This window comes from Carlito syrichta, unplaced genomic scaffold (genome assembly GCF_000164805.1).
Source record: "Carlito syrichta isolate Samal-C Ts95f unplaced genomic scaffold, Tarsius_syrichta-2.0.1 Scaffold303252, whole genome shotgun sequence".
Lineage (NCBI taxonomy): Eukaryota > Metazoa > Chordata > Mammalia > Primates > Tarsiidae > Carlito > Carlito syrichta.
Genome location: NW_007247348.1, coordinates 27,763 through 52,648, shown reverse-complemented (window position 1 = coordinate 52,648; position 24,886 = coordinate 27,763). Strand labels below are relative to the sequence as shown.

The following is a 24,886-nucleotide window of genomic DNA, read 5'->3' as shown; positions in this document are numbered from 1 at the left end:
AATCCACTCACCTCAGACTCCCAAAGGCATGGGATTACAGGCTGAGCCACCGAGCCCGGCTGGATTTTTTTTTTTAAGTCAGTCTCACTACTTTGCCCAGGTTGGAGTGCAGTGACATGCTTACAACCGCCCAAGCAATGACCTGCTGGGCTCAGGCAAACCATCTGTCTCAGCCCTCCAGGTAGCCATAACTGCAGGCTGAACTACGCTTGACCAATTTTTAATGTATTGTAGAGAAGAGGTCGTGCCAAGTTGCATGGGCTGGTCTCGAACCCATGGGCTCAGGCAGTCTTCTCTCCTTTGCCTCCCAAAATGCTCACATTACAGCCTGAACCACACAGCCTGGCCCTCTGCGATTTCTTTTCAGATGAGATGAAATGGACAAATCACACCTACATGTTGAAAATATGCCTTTATTTATTTTAAAGTTAAATTGAACATACTTATTTTTTGTTAGAGTCTCACTCTGTTACACAGGCAGAAGTGAAGTGGCACCATCATTACTCACCAAGCCTTGAACTCCTGGGCTTAGGCAATCTTTCCATCTCAGCCTCCAATGTAGCTGAAACTACAGTCCTTTGCTAATAATCCTGGCTAATTATTCATTAATTATTTTTATACTGACATGAATATGCTATGTTGTAGAGGTTGGTCTCAAAGTCCTGACCTCAAGCAATCCTCTCACCTCAATCTTCCTAAGTGATAGAATTCCTGGCACAAGCTATGATGTGTAGCTAGTATATACCTTTAACATAAGCACAATTTTTTCCTTGCTACCACCACACCCACAAGCAGGAGAGTCCAGAAAATGTGATAGAGTCTACCTTTCTTTGTCTTTTGTCACAGGAGACAGATTCAAAAACAGTGAGCTCCTGCAAGGAGTGCAAAGTGTGAGTTAATTCTTTCCCACAAGTGCCCTCTCTTGTCAGAAAGACTGGCAATTTCTGCCGCAGCAATGAATATATGGCCTCACTGGCTTACCTGCCTGACCAAACCCAAGCAGAGCAGGACATGTGACCTCCCTTCTGAATTCAACTTTTCACAAACATATCTGGCCTCTCAGCTTGACAATGTCACCATGTTAGCATCACATGGGAGATAGCTGGGTGCCATGGCTCATAACTGTAATTACAGTAGTTTGGGAGATGAGGTGAGAGGATGCCTGGTTCCAGACCAGCATGGCAAGACCTCATTTCAGGAATAAATCAAGCAATTAGCTGGGCATGATGGCACTTGCCTGAAGTTTGACATGGAAGTATTGCCTGTGGTCAGCAGGTCAAGACTGCAGTGGCCATGAGTGTCCCAATGCGCTCCATCCTGGGAATAACAGAAAAAAAACAGACAAAGAAAACCTATATGGTTAACTTTAACAATGATAAACCACAGAAATAATAATGAAGCAACAACAATTCTGTCTGAATGCTTTCTTAAGCAGTAACGTCAGAGCTCACAATAGCAAAAGGTCAGGTACCATGGACATCTCCCATCTTTATACTGACCACATGGTGTTGATTTAATCATTTACCCTTTTACAACAGTTGGAAGTTTCTGGGAACATTGACTACTTGATGTATTTTTTTCTAGTGGTTTTGTAATATGGTGGTAAACCTGTTATCTACCTGTGTGTTTTTCCATATCTACTCCTCATTATTTATCCAAGTAACAGGAAATTGGAGCCAATCCATATGACTAAATTCATTCTTGGTCCATGGAGAGTTACATTCTTATTACTAAACTCAGCATTAAAAAATAATTTATTGAAAGTATTATCGGCTAGGCTAGGGAGGCCATGGCGAGTGGATCATCTGAGCCTGCATGCTCAAGACCAGTCCAGGCACCTTGGTGAGACTTCCTCTCTACAATAAATTAAAAAAATTAGCTGGGCACGGTAGCACATGCCTGTACTTCTAGCTACTTGAAAGACTGAGGTGGATGGATCCCCATAACCCAGCAGGTTGATTCTGAGTTGGCCATATGTGTGCCACTGCATTCCTGCCTTGGTGACAGAGTGAGATTGGCTCAAAAAACAAATGTAATGTATGCTTTCATACACCTGTGAAACTCAACAATTAATCTATCACACTTTCTGGTGGAAATGTATTGATTTCCACAGCTATAAAGGGAGAAATTTTTCCTCAACGTTGTGATGTAACCTTGGGATGGAGAAAGGAGGGACGGTGAACGGTACCCCAGACCCTCCCTCCGTTGGCCCCGCCAGTTTGTCGGATCCTCCCCACCACTCTTTTGGTCCTGAAGATGTGGAAAGAGGGGTTGTTCACAGAGGGCTCAGCTGGTGAGGTCGCGGATGGGACAAGTCCCCAGTGTCCTGGCTTAGCCTTACCTACATGGAGGGCACCAGACCCCACTGCTGGTGGGGATGTTTTCACTGTCAGCTGAGGGGGAGGCCGGTCCCACCTCAGCCGGGTCATCCGAGTCCATCCACTTCCCCTCTTGGGACTCCCCCAGCATACTCACCTTATCCCAGCTTCTGGATGTCCTGACAGCCTCACCAAGGACTTCCACATCCTGCAGATCACAAGGTGACAGAGGTTGAAGCGAAGAAACACGTAGATACTAGAGTGCAGGACACTGCAGATAGGACGACCCAACTCTGCGCAGGCGCAGGAGACAAAGGGCCGACCAGAGCCCAAAAGCTGCCATGTCACTTCCAGCTCCCGTCTGATTGACCAGTTCAGACCTCAGCATCCATTGATTGGAAAAATATTCAGGCCTCTCCCTTCTGGTCTTGACTGTCAGGGGATGCAAAACCAGAAGGACTCCATAGGCAAAATGCCTTTAGATTTCTCCTTGCCCCAGAGTTTGGGCAGAAGGGTGGGGGGAGGAGGATTGTGGACCCCTTCGGGGCATGATGGGAGTTTTTGTCACTCCTGGTTGATGGGTCACTGGACTGTAGGCCTTTCCCGGGACACGCTGGGAATGTAGTCCTGCAGATCCGCAACCCTCCAACTGGGAGCCATGCAGATGCCAGAGTTCCCAGCAAGATCTGTAAGGGGCCCCCTCACACATCCATACCACATTCCGGAACTTGGAGAAATCTCAATATTTTCTTGCCTCATGCAGCCCGTGTCTGATCGCATGTCCTGTCACTCAAGACCAGATGCCCTGGGGTTTTATCCAATCAACTGATGCTGGGGTTTGAAATGGCGAAACAGACAGGAGTTGGGAGTGAAGGGGCAGCTTTCGGTCTCTTACTGGACCTTAGTCTTGTGTATCAGTCTTGTGTATCTTCATTTTAGCCTGTGTTGCTGTGTGACACGCAGGTCCTGGGAGAGTCATAGGGCGGACGCTGAGACCCTCGGAAAGCAGGAGGTGGTGAGTGTGCGGGGAGGTTCCCCGAGAGGGGGAGTGGAGATGGACATGGATGACCTGGTTCTTTAGGGACTGGCTTTTCTGCCAGCTCTGAGCCTGGACCCGTCCCCACTGGCAACTCAGCCCGGTCCCCTCGGTGTAGGTGGGCCTGGGGTGTGACCTGTGGCCTTCACCCAGCAGTGACATCACCTGCTGAGCACTCTCCATGCAGCTCATCATCTCCAAGTGTGCTGAACCCATGACAGTTGTGGAGAGGAACCAACCTGCGTGGGGTGCTGATGGGGAAGCTATGACCTTGGCCCACTCGCTTTCTCTTCCCCAGAGTTAAATGGCAGCTCCATCAAAATGTTAAGGAGGCCTCTTGGGCAGTAGCGGTTCTTGAGTCCTGAAACACCAGCCAGGACTTGTGATGTGGGGATCCCGGAAGGCCTGGGAGGAAAGGGTTTGAGTAGGGGCAAGGGGAGGCCGGGCATGGGCAGGTGCTGTTGGGTGACAGTCCTACAGTGGCCTTATCTGAATTATCTAGGTGGAAATCTCCAGGGTCTATCATTAGTGTCATTGACCATTTGTGTCACCAGGTCCAAATCCGGTTCTGTCGACATAAGGAGTTGGAGCAGGGGTTGTGACTTTATTTAGTGGGGACATTAAAACCAAGGAAATGAGGGGACAGCATCCTAAAGTCCCCTCCTGGGTCCTATGTGCTTTATCAAAATTTTTATCCAGGCAGTGGGACAGAGAGCGGCTAAGATCAAGAGCTGGCTTAGACTTGCAGAAATCTAGGAGATGAGAGGAGTCCTGGAAAGGGGTGAATTATCTTTGACCTTGGTTCAGAGTCTCTTGTTCCTTTATTAAACAAAACAAAGTTAGTGTATATATTCCCACTTTCGTAGAGTTAGTCTGGACAGCTGCATACTGGTATCAACCTTGTCAGCATTTCAAAATTATTTTAATTATTCAAACACACAAAAGGCCAGAGATCTCCCACCCCCAGTTGTTTTGAACTTTTGAGAGTTGGCTATCCCATTTTGGATTGATTAGGTCTAAATTTTATATTATTAAATTAGTAACTCAAAAAATTTATTTTAGTTCGGCCACTGGTTTCTCTGCACACATCACTGTTCTTGAGGCCAAAGGCAGAATTGATGTCTGTCCTCTGGATTATCTTGCATTTGTAAAGAAGGAAAACTACCTAAATGACAAAGTATACCCACCTCAGGGAGATGGTGGAAGAATCAAATCAAAGAGAATCTCAGGCAAACAGGAGAGCAAGCGAGGGACTCCCAAGAGGGTGGTAAGGCTCTGACAAAAAATAAATACATTCCATTTAATTTTGAAATAAGTGAAGGCATATTTTCAAAATGTGGGTGTGACTGGATTAGATAATGTCACCTGAGAAGAAATCCCAGAGAAGTAGGAGGAAAAAGAAAAAATGGCTGCTGTTCAGGTAAATGTGTCCCAGATCAGAAGGATTGTCATGTATAAAACTTTCAAACCATCCTGCTGTCCTTGTGATGGTCCTGCCTAATGAATTTGTTTCAACTCTTTTTGTTCTTCCTGTGATATTCAATGGGTCTATCGAACAGTGCTTCCTACATAGCCTCTTCTGTTCTCTTCAACCATACTGCTTGCTTGTCATAAACTGTTCTCCCCATGAAAGTATGACCTGCATTATTAAAAATGTTCCCTTGTTACTGGGGGTCATGGGAAGGCATGGTAACGAAGAATTCCATTGGAGATTGGGTAGATCCTCAGATCCTAATGAAGGATAGAAACATGTATATATATATATTAGTTGTAGTCTTCCTCTGTTGTCCAGAATGAAATGCACTGGCACACTCATGGCCACCAGAGCCCAGTTAATTTTTTGATTTATTGTAGAGATGTGGTCTTGCCAAGTTGTCCAAGCTGGTCTCACATGCAAGGGTTCAGGAAATTCTCTTGCCACAGTCTGCCAAAGTACTGTGATTATAGGCATGAGCCTCTGCTCCTAGCCAGAAGATGTACTGTTAAGGTTTCTGTCTAGATGCTCCATCAGCTCCATGAAGAACATGGTTAATAAAATAAGCTTTTAAGCAGGATGGCAGTTACAGCCGAAAATAACTCCAGAAAGTCTGAATAAAGAATAATTAGAAGAGACTTGCTCTCTAGGATGCCAAAAACTAAAAATATACACTTTCAGAGATTACATGCCATGGGAGATACCTGTAGGCAGATTTCTGCCTAACACATGTTTTCTTGTTATTCAGTTGAAATTATAAATTACTGTATCGGATGGGTGTGGTGATTCAGCCTGTAATCCTGGCACTTTGGGAGGCTGAGGTGACAAAATTGCCTGAGCCTGTGTTTTGGGAACAGTTTGGGCATTTGGTGAGACCTTGTCTCTACAGTAAAGTACAAAAACTAGCCAGGCATGGTTGCATGCACCTATAGCTGTAGATACTTGGAAGGCTGAGGCAGAAGGTTTGCCTAAGTCCTGCAGGTTGAGGCTGGAGTGGCCAGAGCATACCACTGCATGCCAGCCTGGGTGAGAAGAGTGAGACTCCAAGTAATAATAAATTACTATAACTATTGTCTAAAATATCCCAGCATGGATGTTGTGTTCCACCTGTGTGCCTTGACTTCTGACACCAATTTGTCCCAACTACTTGGGATGCTATACAGGATGGATTCTTTTAGCCAAGGAGATTGAGGATGTAATAAGCTGTGATTATGCCATGGCACCTATCCTGGGTAAGAATGGGACACACCAACTGAAAAAAAAATGCACAGAACCTCAGCCTAACTCCATGGATTCTGAATCCGAATTTGCATTTTAACAAGATATTCAATTCATTGTTGTACAAATTAAAACTTGATGAGGACCTTCTGACTCATTAGGAGTTTTCCATCTGAGCAGTATATGTAATGTATTCCATGTGATGTAAACATAGCAATTAAAAATGTACATGCCAGCCGGGCTCGGTGGCTCAGCCTGTAATCCCGTGCCTTTGGGAGGCTGAGGTGAGTGGATTGCCTAAGCCTGCGGGTTCGAGACCCGCCTGGGCAGCGAGACCTCATCTCTACAATAAATCAAAAATCAGCTGGGCGTGTTAGCGCATGCCTGTAATTCCAGCTACTTGGAAGGCTGAGGTGGAAGGATCGCCGGAGCCCAGCAGGTCGAGGCTGCGGTGGCCGGAAGCGGCCACTGCACTCCAGTCTGGGCGACAGAGTGAGACTCCAACTCAAAAAAAAAATGTACATGCCTGTGTCATTGTCCAAATTTATGCTGTTTCACTCACAAAAATAGAAAGTCTACACTGGCTGAGTGGATTTTATTTCATCCTTTTTTCCCACACTTAATGCATTAGAGGATATTTCTGTGTTGTGAATTTTCTTATTGTATAATAATAGTTGTCCTGTGAGCTGAATCCTGGTCTCTTCACTCTTGCTTTACCTAGAGACCATGGTGACTTGGTAAATGTGTGTTTTTGTTGTTTTCAGGGGTTGTTGTCATTCAAGGATGTGGCCATAGAATTCTCTCCAGAGGAGTGGGAATGCCTAGACCCCCCTCAGCGAATATTGTACAGGACTGTGATGTTAGAGAACCATAGAAACCTGGTTTTTCTAGGTGAGGAAACTTTCAAATCAATCCCTATTTTATACTAAGGATTTTATGTCTTTCCTTTGTAGAATGTTTTCTGGAAATTTCTGCTTTGTATGAATGAGTTTCAGATTCCTATGATCAAATAAAAGTTGGTAATATGTTAACATCAAAAATAAAAAATTAATGATGTTTGATTTTGACAGGAAGCCTTCTCTAGTTTAAATTGACCAGTGTCCTTCTAGCTATATTATTGGTCAGTTCAGAATTTAGTGGCATAGATATCATTGCCCACATCTCATTCCAATTGCTGCCATAAGTAATTGACTCACTAGTACTGAACTAAGAACTCACAAATTTAAGGCCAGGCATGGTGGCTTAACTGTGTAATGACAGCACATTAGGAGGCTGAGTTGAGAGGACTCCCATAGCCCATGGGTTCAAGAACAGCCTGGACAACTTGGCAAGACCCCATCTCAACACTAAATCAAAAAATTTTTCTGGGAGTGGTAACTCACACTTGTAGTTCTGGTTATGTGGTAGGCTGAGGGAGAAGAATTACCTGAGCCCAACAGGTGAGCACTGGGTGGCCATGAGCTTTCCACTGCACTCCAGCCTGGGTGACAGAGTAAGATGCCAACTTAGAATAAAAAGTAATCCATAAATTGAAAATCCTATCTAAATGTTCTAAAGGTTTTATTGGGAAACCATATTTGGGGATTAATTTTCTAGAATCTTGTGTAATATGTTCTCTACTGATCAAATACTAGGTTTGTAATTGAAGAACCCCAGCAAGAGTCATGTTAGTTTTTTCTAATTAAACAGGACTTGCTGTCTCAAAGCCAGACCTCATCACATGTCTGGAGCAAAGGAAAGAGCCCTGGGATGTGAAGAGACATGGCACATTAGCCAAACTTCCAGGTAAGTGGGAGTGAATTAAGCAGATGGCACACATTGAGGAATCAGAACTTGAAATGTGGTTTGGGATTGTGGTCTGCCCCAATGAAAATGGTTTATTAGAAGCCTGGGATTCATTCTCTTGCTGTTACAGAGGGACATCTGTTATTCCATATTCTCCAAAAACTCCACTTCTTCAATGATCTTTGAAGTTTACAGAGGAAATCAATGTCCACTTAATGTTTTGTTGGGAACTGCATGATCTGACTACCTTTCTGATACTTTGGAGATGTGTAAATATTTACTTGTTTATTTGGAAATCCATGTCAAACTATGGTTTATGTTTTCTTTTTGTGTCGTGGTTAGGAGTATGTGAGCAGTGATTTTGTTATCTGTTTGAGAAATTTTAAGAGCATCCCAGACACATATTGCATGTTTTCTAATTTATGATTTTCTATACTAGGGTGACTTCCAATGATTTTATTTAAATTCATACTCAATAGTCCTACCTAAATGCAAATTATCTCTCTTAATAGAAGAAATCCTGTTGTTTTACTTCAATTTTGCTTTTATAGTATAATCTGAAACTGGTAGCTTTTCTTTATGTCCAAATATTTAAGTATACTATATCATATAGAGAATTGGTAAACATATATTAAGCTCCTACAGGTTACCTTGTGTCTTAACTCTTATTTTATAATTTTCTTTGGTATGAAGCTTAGAACTAGCTTCATTTATACATATATTCAAACACACATATATGCATGTTTATGTGTGATTAGCATCTGATTTTTTATACATAAATAAAAATGTATAACCATATGTTGTTAATAATGTAATAATTGGATATGTCTGTAGAGTGTGAAATGATGATTACAATTATATTAATGAACATATCAACCATCTTACCTAGTTGCCATTTTTATGTTTTGTAAAGAGAACACATAATGTCTTCTATTTTAGCAAATTTTCTAAGCATATGTAATGTCATTATTAACGATGAGTCACTATGGTACACATTAGTTCCCTAAAACTCAGTTATAACTCAAATTTGGTAATCATTGAAAAACATCTCCATTTTCCTACCTGCAGGCCCTAGTGATCATGTTGAACTTTCTTCCTCTATGAGTGCAAAGTTTTTTGATTCCACAGGAGTGAGATCATACAGGATTTTTTCCCCCTAGTTGGAGTCTCACTCTGTCACCCAGGCTGGAGTGCAGTGGCATGCTAATGACCACCACACCCTCATTGCTTGGCTCAGGTGATCCTTTTATATCAGCCTTTCAAGTAACTGGAACTCCAAGCATGCGCTGCCATGTCAAGCTTATTTTTGTATTTGTCATAGACCCAAGGTCTCACCTAGGTGCCCAGACTGGTCTTGAACGCCTGAGCTCAGGTAATCCTCTCACCTCAGTCTCCCATTATGATGGGTTTACAGACTTGAGCCACTGTACCCATTCTCACACAGTATTTGTGTGTGTGTGTGCCTGCATCACTTCAGTTAGGATAATGTCTTACAATGTCTTCCATAAGGTTAAAATTGCAGAATTCTGAAAACATTTTTGGCTGAATCATATGCTACTGCATATATATGCATATATGTGTGTGTGTATGTTATTTCCTTTTTTTTTTTTTTTTTGAGTTGGAGTCTCACTCTGTCACCCAGACTGAAGTGCAGTGGCCACTCCTGGCCACTGCAGCTTCAACCTCCTGGGCTCCAGTGATCCTGCCATCTCAGCCTTCCCAGTAGCTGGAACTACTGGTGCATGCTATCATGTCCAGCTAATTTTTTGATTTATTGTAGAGATGAGGTCTCACCAAGGCAGGTCTTGAACCCATGGGCTCAGGCAATCCACTCACCTCAGCCTCCCAAATTGTGGGATTACAAGCTGAGCCACTGAGTCTGGCTATTATTTTCTTAATCAGCACAGATTCCACAAATATTTAGGTTGTTTTCAAGCTTGGTCATCTTGACAAATGCTACAATTCTCATAGGGGTTGGAGAATTCTTTTTGATACTGATTTTATTTCCTTTGGTTATATACTCAGAAAAGGGATTTCTGTGTAATGTGGTAGTTTGTTTTTGTTTTTTATTTTTATTTTATTTTTCTTTTGAGTTGCAATCTCACTCTGTCACCCAGACTGGAGTGCAGTGGCATGCTCCTGGCCAATGCAGCCTCAACCTGCTGGGCTCCTGCGATCCTTCCGCCTCAACCTTCTGAGAAGCAGGGACTACAGGCGTGTGCTACCACTCCCAGCTAATTTTTTTGATTTTATTGTAGAGATGAGGTCTCGCCAAGTTGCCCAGGCAGGTCTCGAACACTCAGGCTCAGGCAATTCACTCACCTCAACCTCCCAAAGCACTGGGATTACAGGCTGAGCCACCAAGCCCAGCTTGTTTTTATTTTTAAAAGAATGTTGATAATGATTTGTATGTGACTCTACCAATTTTAAACTCACCAAGAATATACAGGATTTCTTTTTCTTCACATCCTTCTCAAAAGTTCTCTCTCTTCTGGTTGATATTAGCCATTCTAACAGCTGTGAGACAATATATCATCATTGTGTTTATTTGAAATTGCCTCTTATTGGTGATATTCAGTACCAATCCATATATACCTGTTGGCAATTTGTATGTCCTCATTGGAAAATAACTATTCATTTTGGGGTTATTTCAAATGATTATCATTTTCTTGCTTTAACATCTCATCAAGTATATGGTTTGCAGATGTTTTCTCTTGTTCTGTAAGCCTTCTTCCTTGTCCCTTTACTATGCAGAAACTTTTCAGTTTGATGTCTCCAACTTGTTTATATTTATTTTTATTCCTGTAGTCATAAAAAAAATCATTACTAAGACTAATATCAATATCAAGGATGTTTTCCAAATCCTTTTTATGGTTATGTTTTATCAACATTTTCTCTGTCACCCAGGCAGTAGTGTGGTGGTTCAAGTAAGGGTTTCTTCATTTCATATGAAAATTTCTCAAATTTTTTTGTAATTTGCAGCTCCACAAATTATTGTTGTACCCTTAATTGAATCATTTATCTTGATTCTTTCTATGCTTTGGCATACTTTGAATTGGGGTATTTGAAATTCAAAGATATACACATCATAATTTTTATGATGTTACTTTGTCTAGATTAATATAACACCAATAACTAAGTTAGAGAATCTAGGAGACTCTCATACATGTTCTTAGGATGTATCTTCTCTGTACATTGGGACAGAAAGCTGTCTTTGCATAAACCCTCAAAGTACAGAAGTATGGACTCCTACTCCAATCTTCTGTTTATTCCCTGAGAAAGAATTCAAGAGGTAGAATGTCACATCTGATTGCATCATGCTGCATTGTAAAGGAAGAGAAATTATGGGGGTAAAATTACTGAACTTTCTCTTCCATGTAACTCATTTTATCACTGTGGACTCTGCAAAGTCTTAGCTGTTTTTTGAGTTCTCACACTGGCAATGGGGTAAGTATGTTCTTAAGTACATATATGTATGATGGAGTGGAAACCTGTGATTTGTACTTGCCATCATACTTATGTCCTTAGCAAGGTATAATATAATGTTTTATTTTTAAAGGATATTCACCTGAGTCTAGCATGTGGCATAAATTTTCATTTTCATGATTTTCAGCTGTGACTTCTCATTACACTGAAGGCCTTTTGCAAGAGAAGAGCATAGAAGATTCACTTGCAAAGGTACCAATGGGTAAATATGGTAAATATGTCCTTAAGAACTTATGCTTACAAAAATCTTGGGAAAATGTGCATGAGGGTGAAGGACAGATAGAATGCTCAGTTGCAAATAATCATTACAAATGTAACAAGAGTGTGGAAGTCTTTCATCAACAATCCAAATTTGTTATCCACCAGAGTATCCATATTTCTGATATGGCTTTCAAACATGATTATGGCAAAACATTTAACCGGTCCTCAAAATGTAGTCAACATCAAAAAAATAGTGGAGGATATACACCCAATATATGTGGGAAAGTGTTTAAGAAATCATCCTATCTAAATAGACATGAAAGAATCCATAGGGGAGAGAGAGCCTTCAAAAGTGAAAAACATGGCAAAGCCCTTAGCTATTACTCATGTCATTCAAAATATCATGCAGAGAAACTCTATAAATGTGAAGAATATAATAAAACCTTTACTTGTTATTCACATCTTAGTCACCATCAGAGATTCCATACTGCACATAAACCATATAAATGTCAAGTATGTGACAAACCCTTTCATCAATATTCAAATGATATTCAACATCAAAGATACCAAACTGGAGAGAAACCCTGTACATGTGAAGAATGCGGTAAAGCCTTTTGCTCTCAAGGAGAATTTCCTGGACATAAGACTCTTCATACTGCAGAGAAACCCTATAAATGTACAGAATGTGGCAAAGCCTTTCACTGTCATTCAAACCTTACTCAACATGTGTTGATTCATACTGGAGAGAAGCCCTACAAATGTGAAGAATGTGGCAAAGCCTTTCACACTCGTTCACACCTTACTCGACATACGGTGATTCATACTGTAGAGAAACCCTACAAATGTGAAGAATGTGGCAAAGCCTTTCACACTCATTCACACCTTACTCAACATACTGTGATCCATACTGGAGAGAAACCCTTCAAATGTGAAGAATGTGGCAAAGGCTTTCACATTCGTTCTCACCTTACTCGACATACGGTGATCCATACTGGAGAGAAACCCTACAAATGCGAAGAATGTGGCAAAGCCTTTCACATTCGTTATCACCTTACTCGACATATGATGATCCATACTGGAGAGAAACCCTACAAATGTCAAGAATGTGGCAAAGCCTTTCATACTTGTTCAGACCTTGCTCGACATACTATGATACATACTGGAAAGAAACCATACAAATGTGAAGAATGTGGCAAAGCCTTTCACACTCGTTCAAATCTTACTCAACATATGGTGTTCCATACTGGAGAGAAACCCTACAAATGTAAAGAATGTGGTAAAGCCTTTCACACTCGTTCAAACCTTGCTCAACATATGGTGTTCCATACTGAAGAGAAACCCTACAAATGTGAAGAATGTGGCAAAACCTTTCACACTTGTTCACTCCTTACTCGACATATGATGATCCATACTGGAGAGAAACCCTACAAATGTGAAGAATGTGGCAAAGCCTTTCAAACTTGTTCACTCCTTACTCGACATACAGTGATCCATACTGGAGAGAAACCCTACAAATGTGAAGAATGTGGCAAAGCGTTTCGGACTCAAGGAGGATTTGCTGGACATAAGACCATCCATACTGGAGAGAAACCCTACAAATGTGCAGAGTGTGGCAAAGGCTTTACTTGTTATTCGAACCTTATTGTACATCAGAGTATTCACACTGGAGAGAGACCCTACAAATGTGCAGAATGTGGCAAAGGCTTTCCTTGGTACTCAAAGCTTATTGTACATCAGAGTATCCATACTGGAGAGAGACCCTACAAATGTGCAGATTGTGGCAAAGGCTTTCCTTGGTACTCAAAGCTTATTGAACATCAGAGTATCCATACTGGAAAGAAACCCTACAAATGTGCAGAATGTGGCAAAGACTTTAATTCTCATTCATATCTGACTCAGCATACAGTGATCCATACTAGAGAGAAACCATACAAATGTGCAGAATGTGACAAAGCCTTTGGCTCTCGTTCACGACTTACCCAACATGCGATGATCCATTCTGGAGAGAAACCCTATAAATGTGCAGAATGTGGCAAATCCTTTCAGTTTCATTCACAACTTACTCGACATACAGTGATCCATACTGGAGAAAAACCCTACAAATGTGAAGAATGTGGCAAAGCCTTTCGTTCTCATTCACAACTTACTCAACATACAATGATCCATACTGGGAGAAACCCTATAAATGTGCAAAATGTGGCAAAGCCTTTCAGTTTCATTCACAACTTACTTGACATACAGTAATCCATACTGGATAGAAACCCTACAAATGCGAAGAATGTGGCAAAGACTTTTGCATTTGTTCAGACCTTGCTCAACATACTATGATGCATACTGGAAAGAAACCCTAAAAATGTGAAGACTGTGGCAAAGCCTTTCACTCTCACTATAGATTTGCTGGACATTAGACCATCCACACTGGGGAAAAATCCTACAAATGTGAAGATGTGGCAAGGTCTTTTTCTCTCATGTAGGATTTACTAGACATAAGACCATGTATACTGGGGAGAAATCCTACAAATGTAAAGAATGTGGCATAGCCTTTTGCTCCCATTCAAAGCTTGCTGTACATATCAAGGTGTATACTGGGGGAAAAACATAAGTGGAAAAAATGTGGAAATGCCTTTTGCTCTCACAATGGACTTGCTGGACATAAGATGATCCATACTGGAGAGAAACTACAAATGTAAAGTGTGTGGCAAAACCTTTCAGTCTCATTAACGATTTGCTGGACATAAATACCGGGGAGAAATCCATACCAGGGAGAAATCCATACCGGGGAGAAATCCTACAAGTGTAAAGAATATGGCAAAGTCTTTCACTCTCACAATGGACTTGCTGGACACATGACCATCCATACTGGAAAGAAACACTACAATTGTGAAATATGCAGAAAAGCCTTTGACTCTCATTCATTACTTGCTTGACATTTCAAGATCCATGTTATTGAGAAACCCTACAAATGTGCAAAGTGTGGCAAAGCTTTTCACACTCAGACAGGATTTGCTGGACACAAGACTATCCATAGTGGAGAGAAATCCTACAAACATGACAAATATGGCAAAACCTTTTGCTCTCAAATGATTTGCTATACATATGAGGTGTCATACTGGAGAGAAACTCTACAAATGTGAAGAATGTGGCAAAGTCTTTTGCTCTCATAAAGTATTTACTGAACATAAGACCATACTGTAGTGAACGCTACAAATCTGAAGAATGTGACATAGCCATTCACTCTCACAATGGATTTTCTGGACATATGATCATCCATACTGGAGGGAAAATCTACAAATGTGAAAAACATGGTAAGCCCATTGTGCTCATATACAACTTGCTGGACATATGAGAATCCATACTGAGATGAAACTATATAAATGAAAGGAATGTGATAAAGCCTTTAGCACTCATTCAATATTTGATTGACATATGAGTATCTATATTTAGGGATTTCCTATAGATGGGCAGAATGGGGTAAACATTTTCACTGTTATTCCAAGTTTTCTCAACATCAGACAATTTATACTCTAACTTTTCAATATCTCTAATGACTGGAAAATTATATATCTAGTTGTAAACAATAGAGACATGGAGGGAAATTTGTATATGTAAAGAGAACCATTATCTTTACTCAAACCAGAGATCTTCTGAATGTACAAATGTAAAACATGTCTAAAGACATTAACCAGCAAAAACTTTGACATTAGTTGTGTATTATAGAGAATCTACAAATTTAAAGAATGTGGACTGGCCTTTGTTCAAAATATATGCCATTGGAAACACTAGGGTATTGGGACTGAAAACTTTACAGATGAAATTTATATGGAAGCTTATTTACTGAAATGTCAAGTTGAAATAAATATCAAATATTGAGTGGCGTTAGATTTTTTTTGTTTGTTTTTTAGGAAAGCATAAGTATATTCTCTGTAAAATTTTGGTTTTTCACTGACAGAATTTGAGGATATTTTGAAAAGCAAACAATATTGATGTAACTCAACTCACCTGATGCTATGCCTTCATTCATAGTGTTTATGTAAAGGCATGGGGTCAGTTGTTGGTACGTTAGAGTGATGAAATGTCCTTGTATATTAGGTCACCAGCACTCATCTCATGTTTTTCATGGAGGATGAAAAACACTGATAGGTAATCTCCTTTAAAAGATAGAAGTGAAGAGGTTTTTTGTGGCTCACATTAAGCATTATTGTAAGTTTGGGATGAGGTGAGTGCTCAGGATAACATTTTTCTTTGAAAATAAATGACAAATGATCATTAAGAGTTTTAGAAGTAATTCTTTTTACTACTTATATGGTAATGAGAAAATGAGGCCAGAACATTAATATCTTGATGCATCTTCATAGTATCAATACTTATAAGCCATAAGTGTAATTTGATAAGATATAAAGAAATGTTTTCATAGACAACAGAGCAAAGATAATTACTCTAAAAAAAGTATATATTGTAAGTTTATTTTTAGTAAACAATCAGATTCAGTTTTTATAACTGAAGAAAGCTGTTTCCACATATATCCCACTATCAGAAGAGCAGAAGTGCTTGAGTGTTTGTAACCTGGTTTTGCTAGCAAGCATACAGTGAAATTTAATGGTTTATTTAGGCTATGTAAATTTGTTTGTTTTAATGAACAGAATTGTTTATAAAGTATTAGCATTTGTTGTCCACCACCCAATAAATTGTTATGTTGGCAGAAGTGTTAATCTATTCTATCTTACCCAAGATTGTAGATATATGATGACCATGTACTATTGAGTAACTTATGGAAGGATGTTTCTAGTGATCCTTTTTTTTATAGGTCATATTTTCTTTCTTTTTTTTAAGTTATGTGTCATTTTGATTATTGCAATAAAGATTATACAGGAGTATAATTATAAGACCTAACTTTCTGAATCCTGACTATTGTAAATACTTAATTAGGTTGGATTTTGACTCTGATGCCTGGGCTGGAACACAGTGGAAAACCATGGTCACTGCAGCCTCAACATGATGGTACCAGGCCATCTTTCTCCTTTAGCCTCCTGTGTAGCTGGTGCCACAAACATTTGCCATCATGCCCACCAACTATTGGATTCATTGTTAAGACAAGGTCTCACCAAGTTGCTTGTGTTGGCCTCAAAGCCCTAGACTAAAGCAGTCTCCTGTACTTTGCCTCCCAAAGTGCTGGAATTATAGGCATGAGTCACCATGCCCAATCTCTTGTTTCCTTTCTATTCATCTGGCACTGTGTTGGAAGCACTTGTCCCTTCAAGTCATCTGCCTCTAACACCTGTGATGTGGGCTCTGGGCTCTGGAATATCTTCAACATTTATATCTTAATATACTTCCCTATCAACTGTTTTGCCATAAATCCAATGATTCTTTGTTATTTCCTTGATGTGCTCTGGAGAGACCAAATGTTCATATGGAAACATTAACATCACATGATATGTGAAACAGAATCTCACAACTTGCATTAATCACCTGGCAGCAGGAAGTGATCACAAAATTATTGACTGATACACTTTGTGTCATAGCTAATTTTATGCAGTTATGAGTTAGTACTGCAACTTTACATTTATTTACACATTTCCTAACTGCTAATGGTGCCAGGCATTCCCTGTAAATGCATAAATTATAAATTTACCTTTGCCTGATAGATTTGTATATCTTTATGACAGTAAATGCCAAAATAGACAAGAATATACTTCTATCTGATGTCCTCATGACTTTTTTTTCATTTAGAAAAAGGCATTTAATTATAAAATTTGTCTTTAAATAAAAAAGCAACGGCATGAATCACCACAAAATTAAGTAATCATATCCACAGTCTGTTCTTGGAATTATATGCTAAAAATCTATAACTGTTCTCATCAACAGCATTTTCTCCCCTAACTAGAGTGTCCTCAAGAGCTTCTGAGAATGTGTAGTTTTTCCTAAAGTACTACTAAAAGTATCATAAACACAGATTGTGCATATTCATTTACATCACCTTTTATTTACTATGCTCTAGACTCATAAAATATTTAACATTTCTCTGACTTCATTTCTCTTATTTACATCTCTTGTTGCAATATGGTTGGTGGAGTAAAATCCCTGGGAATAGTATTAACTTTCTACAACATTTTAATAAATTGATTATTTAAAATGAGTACACAAACAAAAGCTCATTCACATGACTGTGTTATACCCAGAAGAATAACTCTTCCGGTAGACTTATTCAGGAGTAAAAACAAAAAAATCCCTCTTTAAGTAGAATATATTCTTCAACCATCAGTGGATTATACTATCATGCATATTTGTGATGGTAATAAGACAACAGGTAGAGTCAGCTATGACACTTTAAATTCCATTTGGAGGCTGGGTTCGGTAGCTCAGCCTGTAATCCCAGAACTTTGGGAGGCTGAGGTGAGTGGATTGCCTGAGCCTGCGGGTTCGAGACCCACCTGGGCAACTAGATGAGACCTCATTTCTACAATAAATCAAAAAATTAGCTGGGTGTGGTAGCGCACACCTGTAGTTCCAGTTACTTGGAAGGCTGAGGTTGAAGGATTGCCGGAGCCCAGCAGGTCAAGGCTGTGGTGGCCAGAAGTGGCCACTGCACTCCAGTCTGGGCAACAGAGTGAGACTTCAACTCAAGAAAATAAATAAAAATAAATTCCATTTGGAAGTGTACAGCATACATAAAGTGATTTGGTTTCCTCTCTCGTTATCCATAATCCAGTTATTTCTCATGGGTATATTTTATTTATTCTTAGTATATAAGTATTTAATGGTTCAGTAATAACCAGCAGCTTCTGACAGTCTTATTTTCTTGATGGTGGACACAGTTCTATGCACATATGTCAGATGAACTGAAAAATGCAAATCACCTCATGTGACACAGCAGGAAGAAGTAGAATGTTATTATTTGAACAAATGATTCACAGAGATGAATACTAACATTGTGAAATGACAGGAATAAAATTAGGTATGTTTTAATATATGCTGTCTTCACAACTTGCCATACCTGGTATTTATCTTCTTGGTTAAAAAGCAAACCTAATTGGGAGAAGGCAGATGTGAGGAGGGAATAAAGCTGAGAAAGTGTATAATATAGTATATATGATTATAGGAGAAAAAAAGTGAGTGGGAAGAGAATAAATTCTCACAATAAAAAAGAGATGTCACATCTGGATACATTTCACAGAGCACATGAAAATAGCCCATACACTAGTTAAGCCTCTTTCCTCACACTCCAGAAATAATTGTTTTCTAAAAATAACAATAATAATTAGCATAATTCTGGCAGCAGCACAAATCTACTTTTTAAGGCTTGAGAGTGTCACTTTTTAATAGTTGGATACAGTTGAATCGTAAGAGTCTGGCCATGTCTTTTATGTACACTATTGACTCAGCAAGAATTATCAGGGAAGTTGTCATGGCTATCCATGGCTTGTCAAGTCTTCTACAATGGCTTTGACTTAATAACCCACTCAGCATTTGGGTTGAACTGATACAAGTCCTTCATGTAAGTGTCATCTTTGAGGCAACATTCCTCAATATTTCCTCCAACTTCATACAAAAAAACTTCCCCTTAAGAGTCTGGGCAACCCCAATTATTTGTACTCTTATCTGGCTTTTCATGTTTTTCTCGGTCATAAACCATTTTCTTCAGCAGTTTCTTCATGGCCTTTTTATCCTTCTTATGATTTTTTAGTGTTTTGCTTCCTCACTTGGTTACAATAAACTTGGGAATTGTCCACAAAAGTTTTTGATATTTAATCAATAAGTGCATGATATTTGCTGTCCCAACTGTCATCACAAATTCTCACTGCTCGCTGGACTTCAAACCCAATGCATGACACATAATGAGATTCGGGGCAATGACCATTGCTACATTCATGGCCGTCATTTTATTTTTCTCTTTATTATCTATTACCCTTAAGAGAAATTCAAGCAGGGACTTTAATGTGTCCCTGTTTGCATCTGGCAGAAGGATAACAAGAAGGTTCAAAGCCTGTAGCTGTTGCTTGGTTGGAAGATTCTGGACAGCTGGAAGATTTTCAGATATTCTACACCGAGCAGAGGCTGGGGCAGCTCCTGGATGAAGAGCTTCAGCAGGCTAGCTGCGTCATGCTGTTTGACACTTTCCCAATTAGAAGTCCCTTCATAAAACTTGGCTTCTAGTTCTTGGCAAAGAGTCTTGATTCTGATGGCAGCTCCAGATATTCATAAGAGGCCTTCTGTTTACAAAACCCCTTCTTCAATGTGAGAAATCAGCTTTTGAAAGATCAAAGGTATTCTACTTCCTGGGACTTTCCTCTGATCTTGTTCTAACAATACTGTCAATGGAACACAAAAAAGACCAGAATCTTTTGTTTTGATTTTCTCAGCTTTCTGTTGTTTCAGTTCAACACTGAATACATCAGAGGGCAGTCAGTTCAATTAGCGCTAGAGAACAAACTTTCTTCATGTCCTGGGGTGCGAGGTCACCAATCCTGTGGTGCCTGTTTTGTCTTTTGGCAGTCTGAAATTAGGTAAGGTAGCATCGTTGCCTTTGTTCCTTTGGATCTTCTCCTTGGAGTTATCTTTCTGATTGAGTGCTTGCTCAGCAAATGATACCTCCAGGTTAATGTTGGTTTCAGAGGCAGGTGCCTCCTCAGGTAGAGACAGTTTCTCTTCACCAACAAGGAGGTTGGATTCCTGGTCGTCTCTTCCTTGATATCTGTTTTCATTTGTTCTAACTGACTGTGACTCAGTGCCATCTGGAGCTTTGTCTCTTGACTCTCTCTGTTGAGCAAATATGTCTCTGATGTCAGGAATCTGGTACTGTTTGTCTTTCTTCCTCAAGGTCTCAGAGACCGTCTCCACTCGTTTCTGAACAGCTGCTGTCTGGGTCTGGGTCAATGCTGATAAAAACACCATGCTTTCTTGGGGATCTCCAGCAGACTCTGACGAGATTGGACAAACCAGCCTCTCTAAGCCACTCTTCTTCCAATTCTCCCTCATCAGGCTCTCTGACAACCACCAACTCTTGATCTTCTTGTCTAAGCAGACAAGACAGAAATCACTAGATTTCTTGATGTCTTCCAGTTCTGTCCAATAGGGCTCCATAGAGTGTTCATTCATAGAATCCTGGGAACTTGATCGATCATAAGGAGGTTTTTCCAGAATTCTGGTGGTGCTTTCCTGGGTCATAGTGTACTGGCCATGTCTGCGGCTCAAGGTGGCTTCCTTGCCCCGCTGGGCATGGCTGCCCCCCATGGCCCAGTCTTTGCTGCTGGGGTGGTAGGCAGTAAGCACCACTCTCTGGGAACTGGAGAGCCAGTTCATGGTGAGAGAAGGGGCATAATTTCTGCGCTCCTGACCCAGAGAAGGGGAGAGAAGTTCCTGCCTCGCCTGGCAACTCCGTTCATTCTTCATGACATTTTAAAAAGTTATTTCTAAACTATGGTTCTTCTGCGCATTTCTTTTAAATGATCACAAATTATCCAAAAAAAAACCATTCCAGTGTATTTGTTGAAAAAAGGTGGACCTATGGAGGTCAAACCCATGTTCTTCATGGACTAACAGTACAGTGAGAAAAATAAACATGGAAATAACAAGACAGTATAATCTTGACTAGCCCTATTTGGAAAACAGTCAAGCCAAAATAATTATGAATATAATATATCAACAATGTATGAGATAAATATAAAGTTAGATTGAGCCAATAACAGTAGTATTGAGTGGAAATATTGAGAACAATTTATATACTCAATGTGTCAAAGTCCAAGTGATAAAAATTATGATTACAGTTCATAAATGGTGACTTGAATGTAAAATATGAAACATTTATATAGTGGTTTGAGTAAAATATGTGAAAAAATAAAAGGTCATATCAAAGATTTGATGATATATGAGTTTGTAAAATAACCAGACATAAATTCCTAAATTTGGAATTAATATGTGTCAAAAATAGAAAAATAAAACAGTATTAAAAGCAATATCAGTCAAACTGCATGATACCACAAAAAAAGAAAACACCTACAAGCAGTGAGGGTCAAGGCATGGTGACTCAGGACTGTATTCTCAATATATTGGGTGGCTGAGGTGGGAGAATGTCTTGAACCCCAGGAGTTTGAGAGCAGCATGGGCAACTCTTACCAATAAAAAATAACAAAAAAATTGTTGGGTGTGGTAGGGCATGTTGTCCCAAGGTATTCAGGTAACTTAAGGGAAGAATTGCCTGAACCCATAGGTTCAGCCATAATTATGCCACTGAACTCCAGCCTGGGTGGCAGAGAGATACCACTCAAAAGTGTGGGTGTATATAAATTCTAAATAGAAGTATATAAATGAATATAAATTAAAATTACAAAACAAAACTACACTAAAAGCACTAAGGGTATTTCCAAAACGGTGTGTTTTCTTGAAAATGGAAACTTAGTATTAACAGTGCTGATACAAAGTATTATTAAAGGTGAAATCGGATACGTTTAAAGAATAGGAAAAAGAAATATTTTCCAGATAAAATACCTGAGAGATTTGATTACCAAGAGCAGCTTCTAAGAAGCATACTCTGAGAAGAAAAATCATACTTCTGTTAGAAAATGTAATGGAAGTGAACGTGTAAGGGACATAATGAGGGAAAATCAGTTTATGGTGGATACTGAGTTACAGACACCCTGTCGATGGCAACGTCAGATTTTAAAATGTTTAGATAGAATAAAAGTGTAGTTCCACCCATTTTCTTTAAATGTAACAGAATTCTGTGCTTCCTAAATGACAAATGGAAGAATCATCTAGTTTTTAGGACATTATCCATCATTGACTTAATATGTGATGGGCCAGCTGGACTCGGTGGCTCAGCCTGTAATCCTGTGCTTTGGGAGACTGAGGTGAGTGGATTGCCTGAGCCTGCGGGTTCAAGACTCATGTGGGCAACTTGGTGAGATCTCATCTCTACAATAAATCAAAAACTAGCCGGGCATGGTAATGCGCCCCTGTAGTTCCAGCTACTTGAAAGGTTGAGGCGGGAAGATCACCAGAGCCCAGCAGGTCGACCCTGCGGTGGCTGGGAGTGACCACCACACTCCAGTCTGGATGACAAAGAGAGACTCCAACTAAAAAAAAAAAATGTGGTGGCCTTCCATTGCATATAATATTGGTTACTCTTTTATCAGAACTCATTTGTAACTAAGGACTTACTGTGCATAGGACACTGACTCCAAGGCTCTGGATAGTCTGAAGGGCTGGGTCATCTCTGCCTAACATGGGTGAGGAAGACCTGCAAGAAGCAAACACACTGGAAGACAAAGTCTCTGCACATGTGTAAGCTTCAGTCTCCAGTGAGAAACAGCAAGGTCACTACTTTTCTACCACTGTGGCTTTGATTGTATAGTGCATTTGCGTATATGTCTTATTCTCCTTTTAAACTTTGTATTCCCTTGATTTCTCAATCTTTTTAAAAAGTCACTATCACACTGCTTTACTTTCCTAGTCCTTATTAGGTATAATATCATCCTATTTTTTTCAGATTTTTATGGATTTTCAATTTAAATGTTCTTTTGTGCAAAAAAGTTTTTTTTCTCCAGAACAAAAATAGCTGGTGTCTATGTCATTATCAGGCTCAACTGATAAACTGATTAGGGGATATCAACTTAGTGATACCATTTAAACTTTCTTCCCAAAACATATTTTATTGCTTTTTATTTCTACTGTTTTTCATGTGTTTCAGAAATATTATATACTGCTTCCTTATCCATTGATTTATAAATGTATAATTCTTTTCTAAAAGTGTCACAATATCATTTTAATCTGTTAACATGATCATATGACTTTCTCATTGATTCTTTAGTGTGACTAATTTTGTTGATGGATTCCCAAATGTTGACTCTCCTGTTCTTTCCTGGCATAAAGGGAGATTGATCATGATGTCATGTTGCAACGTTCTGACACAATGTTTCTAATAATTTTTACATTTCTACTCAAATGTGATTTTTCTACAAAGAACGGATATGAAATACTTAGTATGGAACAGAAATTGTGTGTTGACATTGTCCTCATCCTGGGAAACCAGGTTTTCTATTCTCTTCTATTTCTTTTTCTTTTTTCTATTATTTTTATTTTAAAATGTAGGCAACAATTTAGGGTACATGTAAAGTTTGGGTACCTTTATTGATATTATGTCCTACCTCTCCCATGGTTGTGTCCCAATACTGCCAGTCACTTATAGTATTCTGAATAACGTTCAGGGTCAACTTATGAGTGAGTACACATAATACTCAGATCTGTGTTATGTAATACATCACTGAGAATTTATTCTTTTTTTTTTTTTGAATCCTTTTCACCTAAATGGGAGTATAGCAGTACTCTCATGGTCACCGCAGCCTCAACCTGCTGGATTCAGGCGATTGTTCCACCTAAGCCTACCATGAAGCTGAAACTACAGGCACACGGCACCAAGCCTGGCTAATTTTATTTTTTTAATTTATTGTAGAGAGAAGTTCTTCTCAGCTTGCAGGTGGTTTCAAGCCCCTGGCCTCAGGCAGTCTTCTCATTTCCATCTGCCAAAATGTTGGTATTACAAGTGAGAATGACCATCTTTGGCTCAGTCACTTATATTATAGACTTGAAATCCATCCAAGTTTCTCCAAAGTAAATAGTCTTGGTTTCTTGATTTTCTTTATTATTATTCAGTCTCACTCTGTCACCCATGCTGGAGTACAGTGGCACTCTCATGATCACTGTAGTCCTAATCTGCTGGTCTCAGGCGATTCTTCCACCTCAGCCTTCCAAGGAGCTGGAACTGCAGGCACATGCAACTATGCCTGGCTAATTTTGTATTATAGAGATGAGGTCTCACCAAGTTACCCAGGCCGATCTCAAATTTGTGGGTTCCCAAAGAACTGGGATTACAAGCATGAGCCTTTGTGTTTGGCCTAGTGGGCCATTTTTACCAACCCTAGTAAGTATTACTTGCTTCATAAGTTTTTTTTTTTTCATTACCACATGCACTGTATTTACTGCATTTGTAGAAAATGGTGTGAGAGGCTGGGCTCAGTGTCTCAGCCTGTATCCCAGCGCTTTGGGAGGCCTAGGCGAGTGGATTGCCTGAGCTCATGGGTTTGAGAACTGCCCAGCAATTTGGTGAGACCTCGTCTCTCCAATAAATCAAGAAATTAGCCAGGTGTGGTAGCACATCTCTAGTTCCAGCTTCTTGGAAGGCAGAGGTGGAAGGATCACTGGAGCCCAGCAGGTTAAGGCTGTGGTGGCTGGGAGTGTGCCACTGCACTCCAGTCTGGGTGACAGAGTGAGGCTCCAACTCAAAAAAAAAAAAATTGAGAAACCAAGGCAATAGAATTTTAAAAGTAAAACAGGACATATATGGAATAAAACATTATTATATATATATAAATT

The 24,886-nt window shown here is 39.8% G+C and overlaps 1 protein-coding gene and 1 pseudogene across 1 annotated transcript in view; one reads left to right on the top strand and one right to left on the bottom strand.

Annotated features, from left to right (window-relative positions):
- The window catches only part of LOC103260585 (zinc finger protein 43-like), a 54,007-nt gene extending 40,245 nt beyond the window's left edge, over nucleotides 1-13,762 (top strand). The window contains exons 5-7 of the mRNA XM_021712422.1: nucleotides 6,811-6,937; nucleotides 7,736-7,831; nucleotides 11,445-13,762. Of these exons, the coding sequence (XP_021568097.1) occupies nucleotides 6,811-6,937; nucleotides 7,736-7,831; nucleotides 11,445-13,762 (2,541 nt within the window). The remainder of the gene's footprint in view (nucleotides 1-6,810; nucleotides 6,938-7,735; nucleotides 7,832-11,444) is intronic.
- Nucleotides 13,763-18,950: 5,188 nt separating this feature from the next.
- Nucleotides 18,951-20,818, bottom strand: LOC103260584 (annotated as a pseudogene).
- Nucleotides 20,819-24,886: the final 4,068 nt, after the last annotated feature.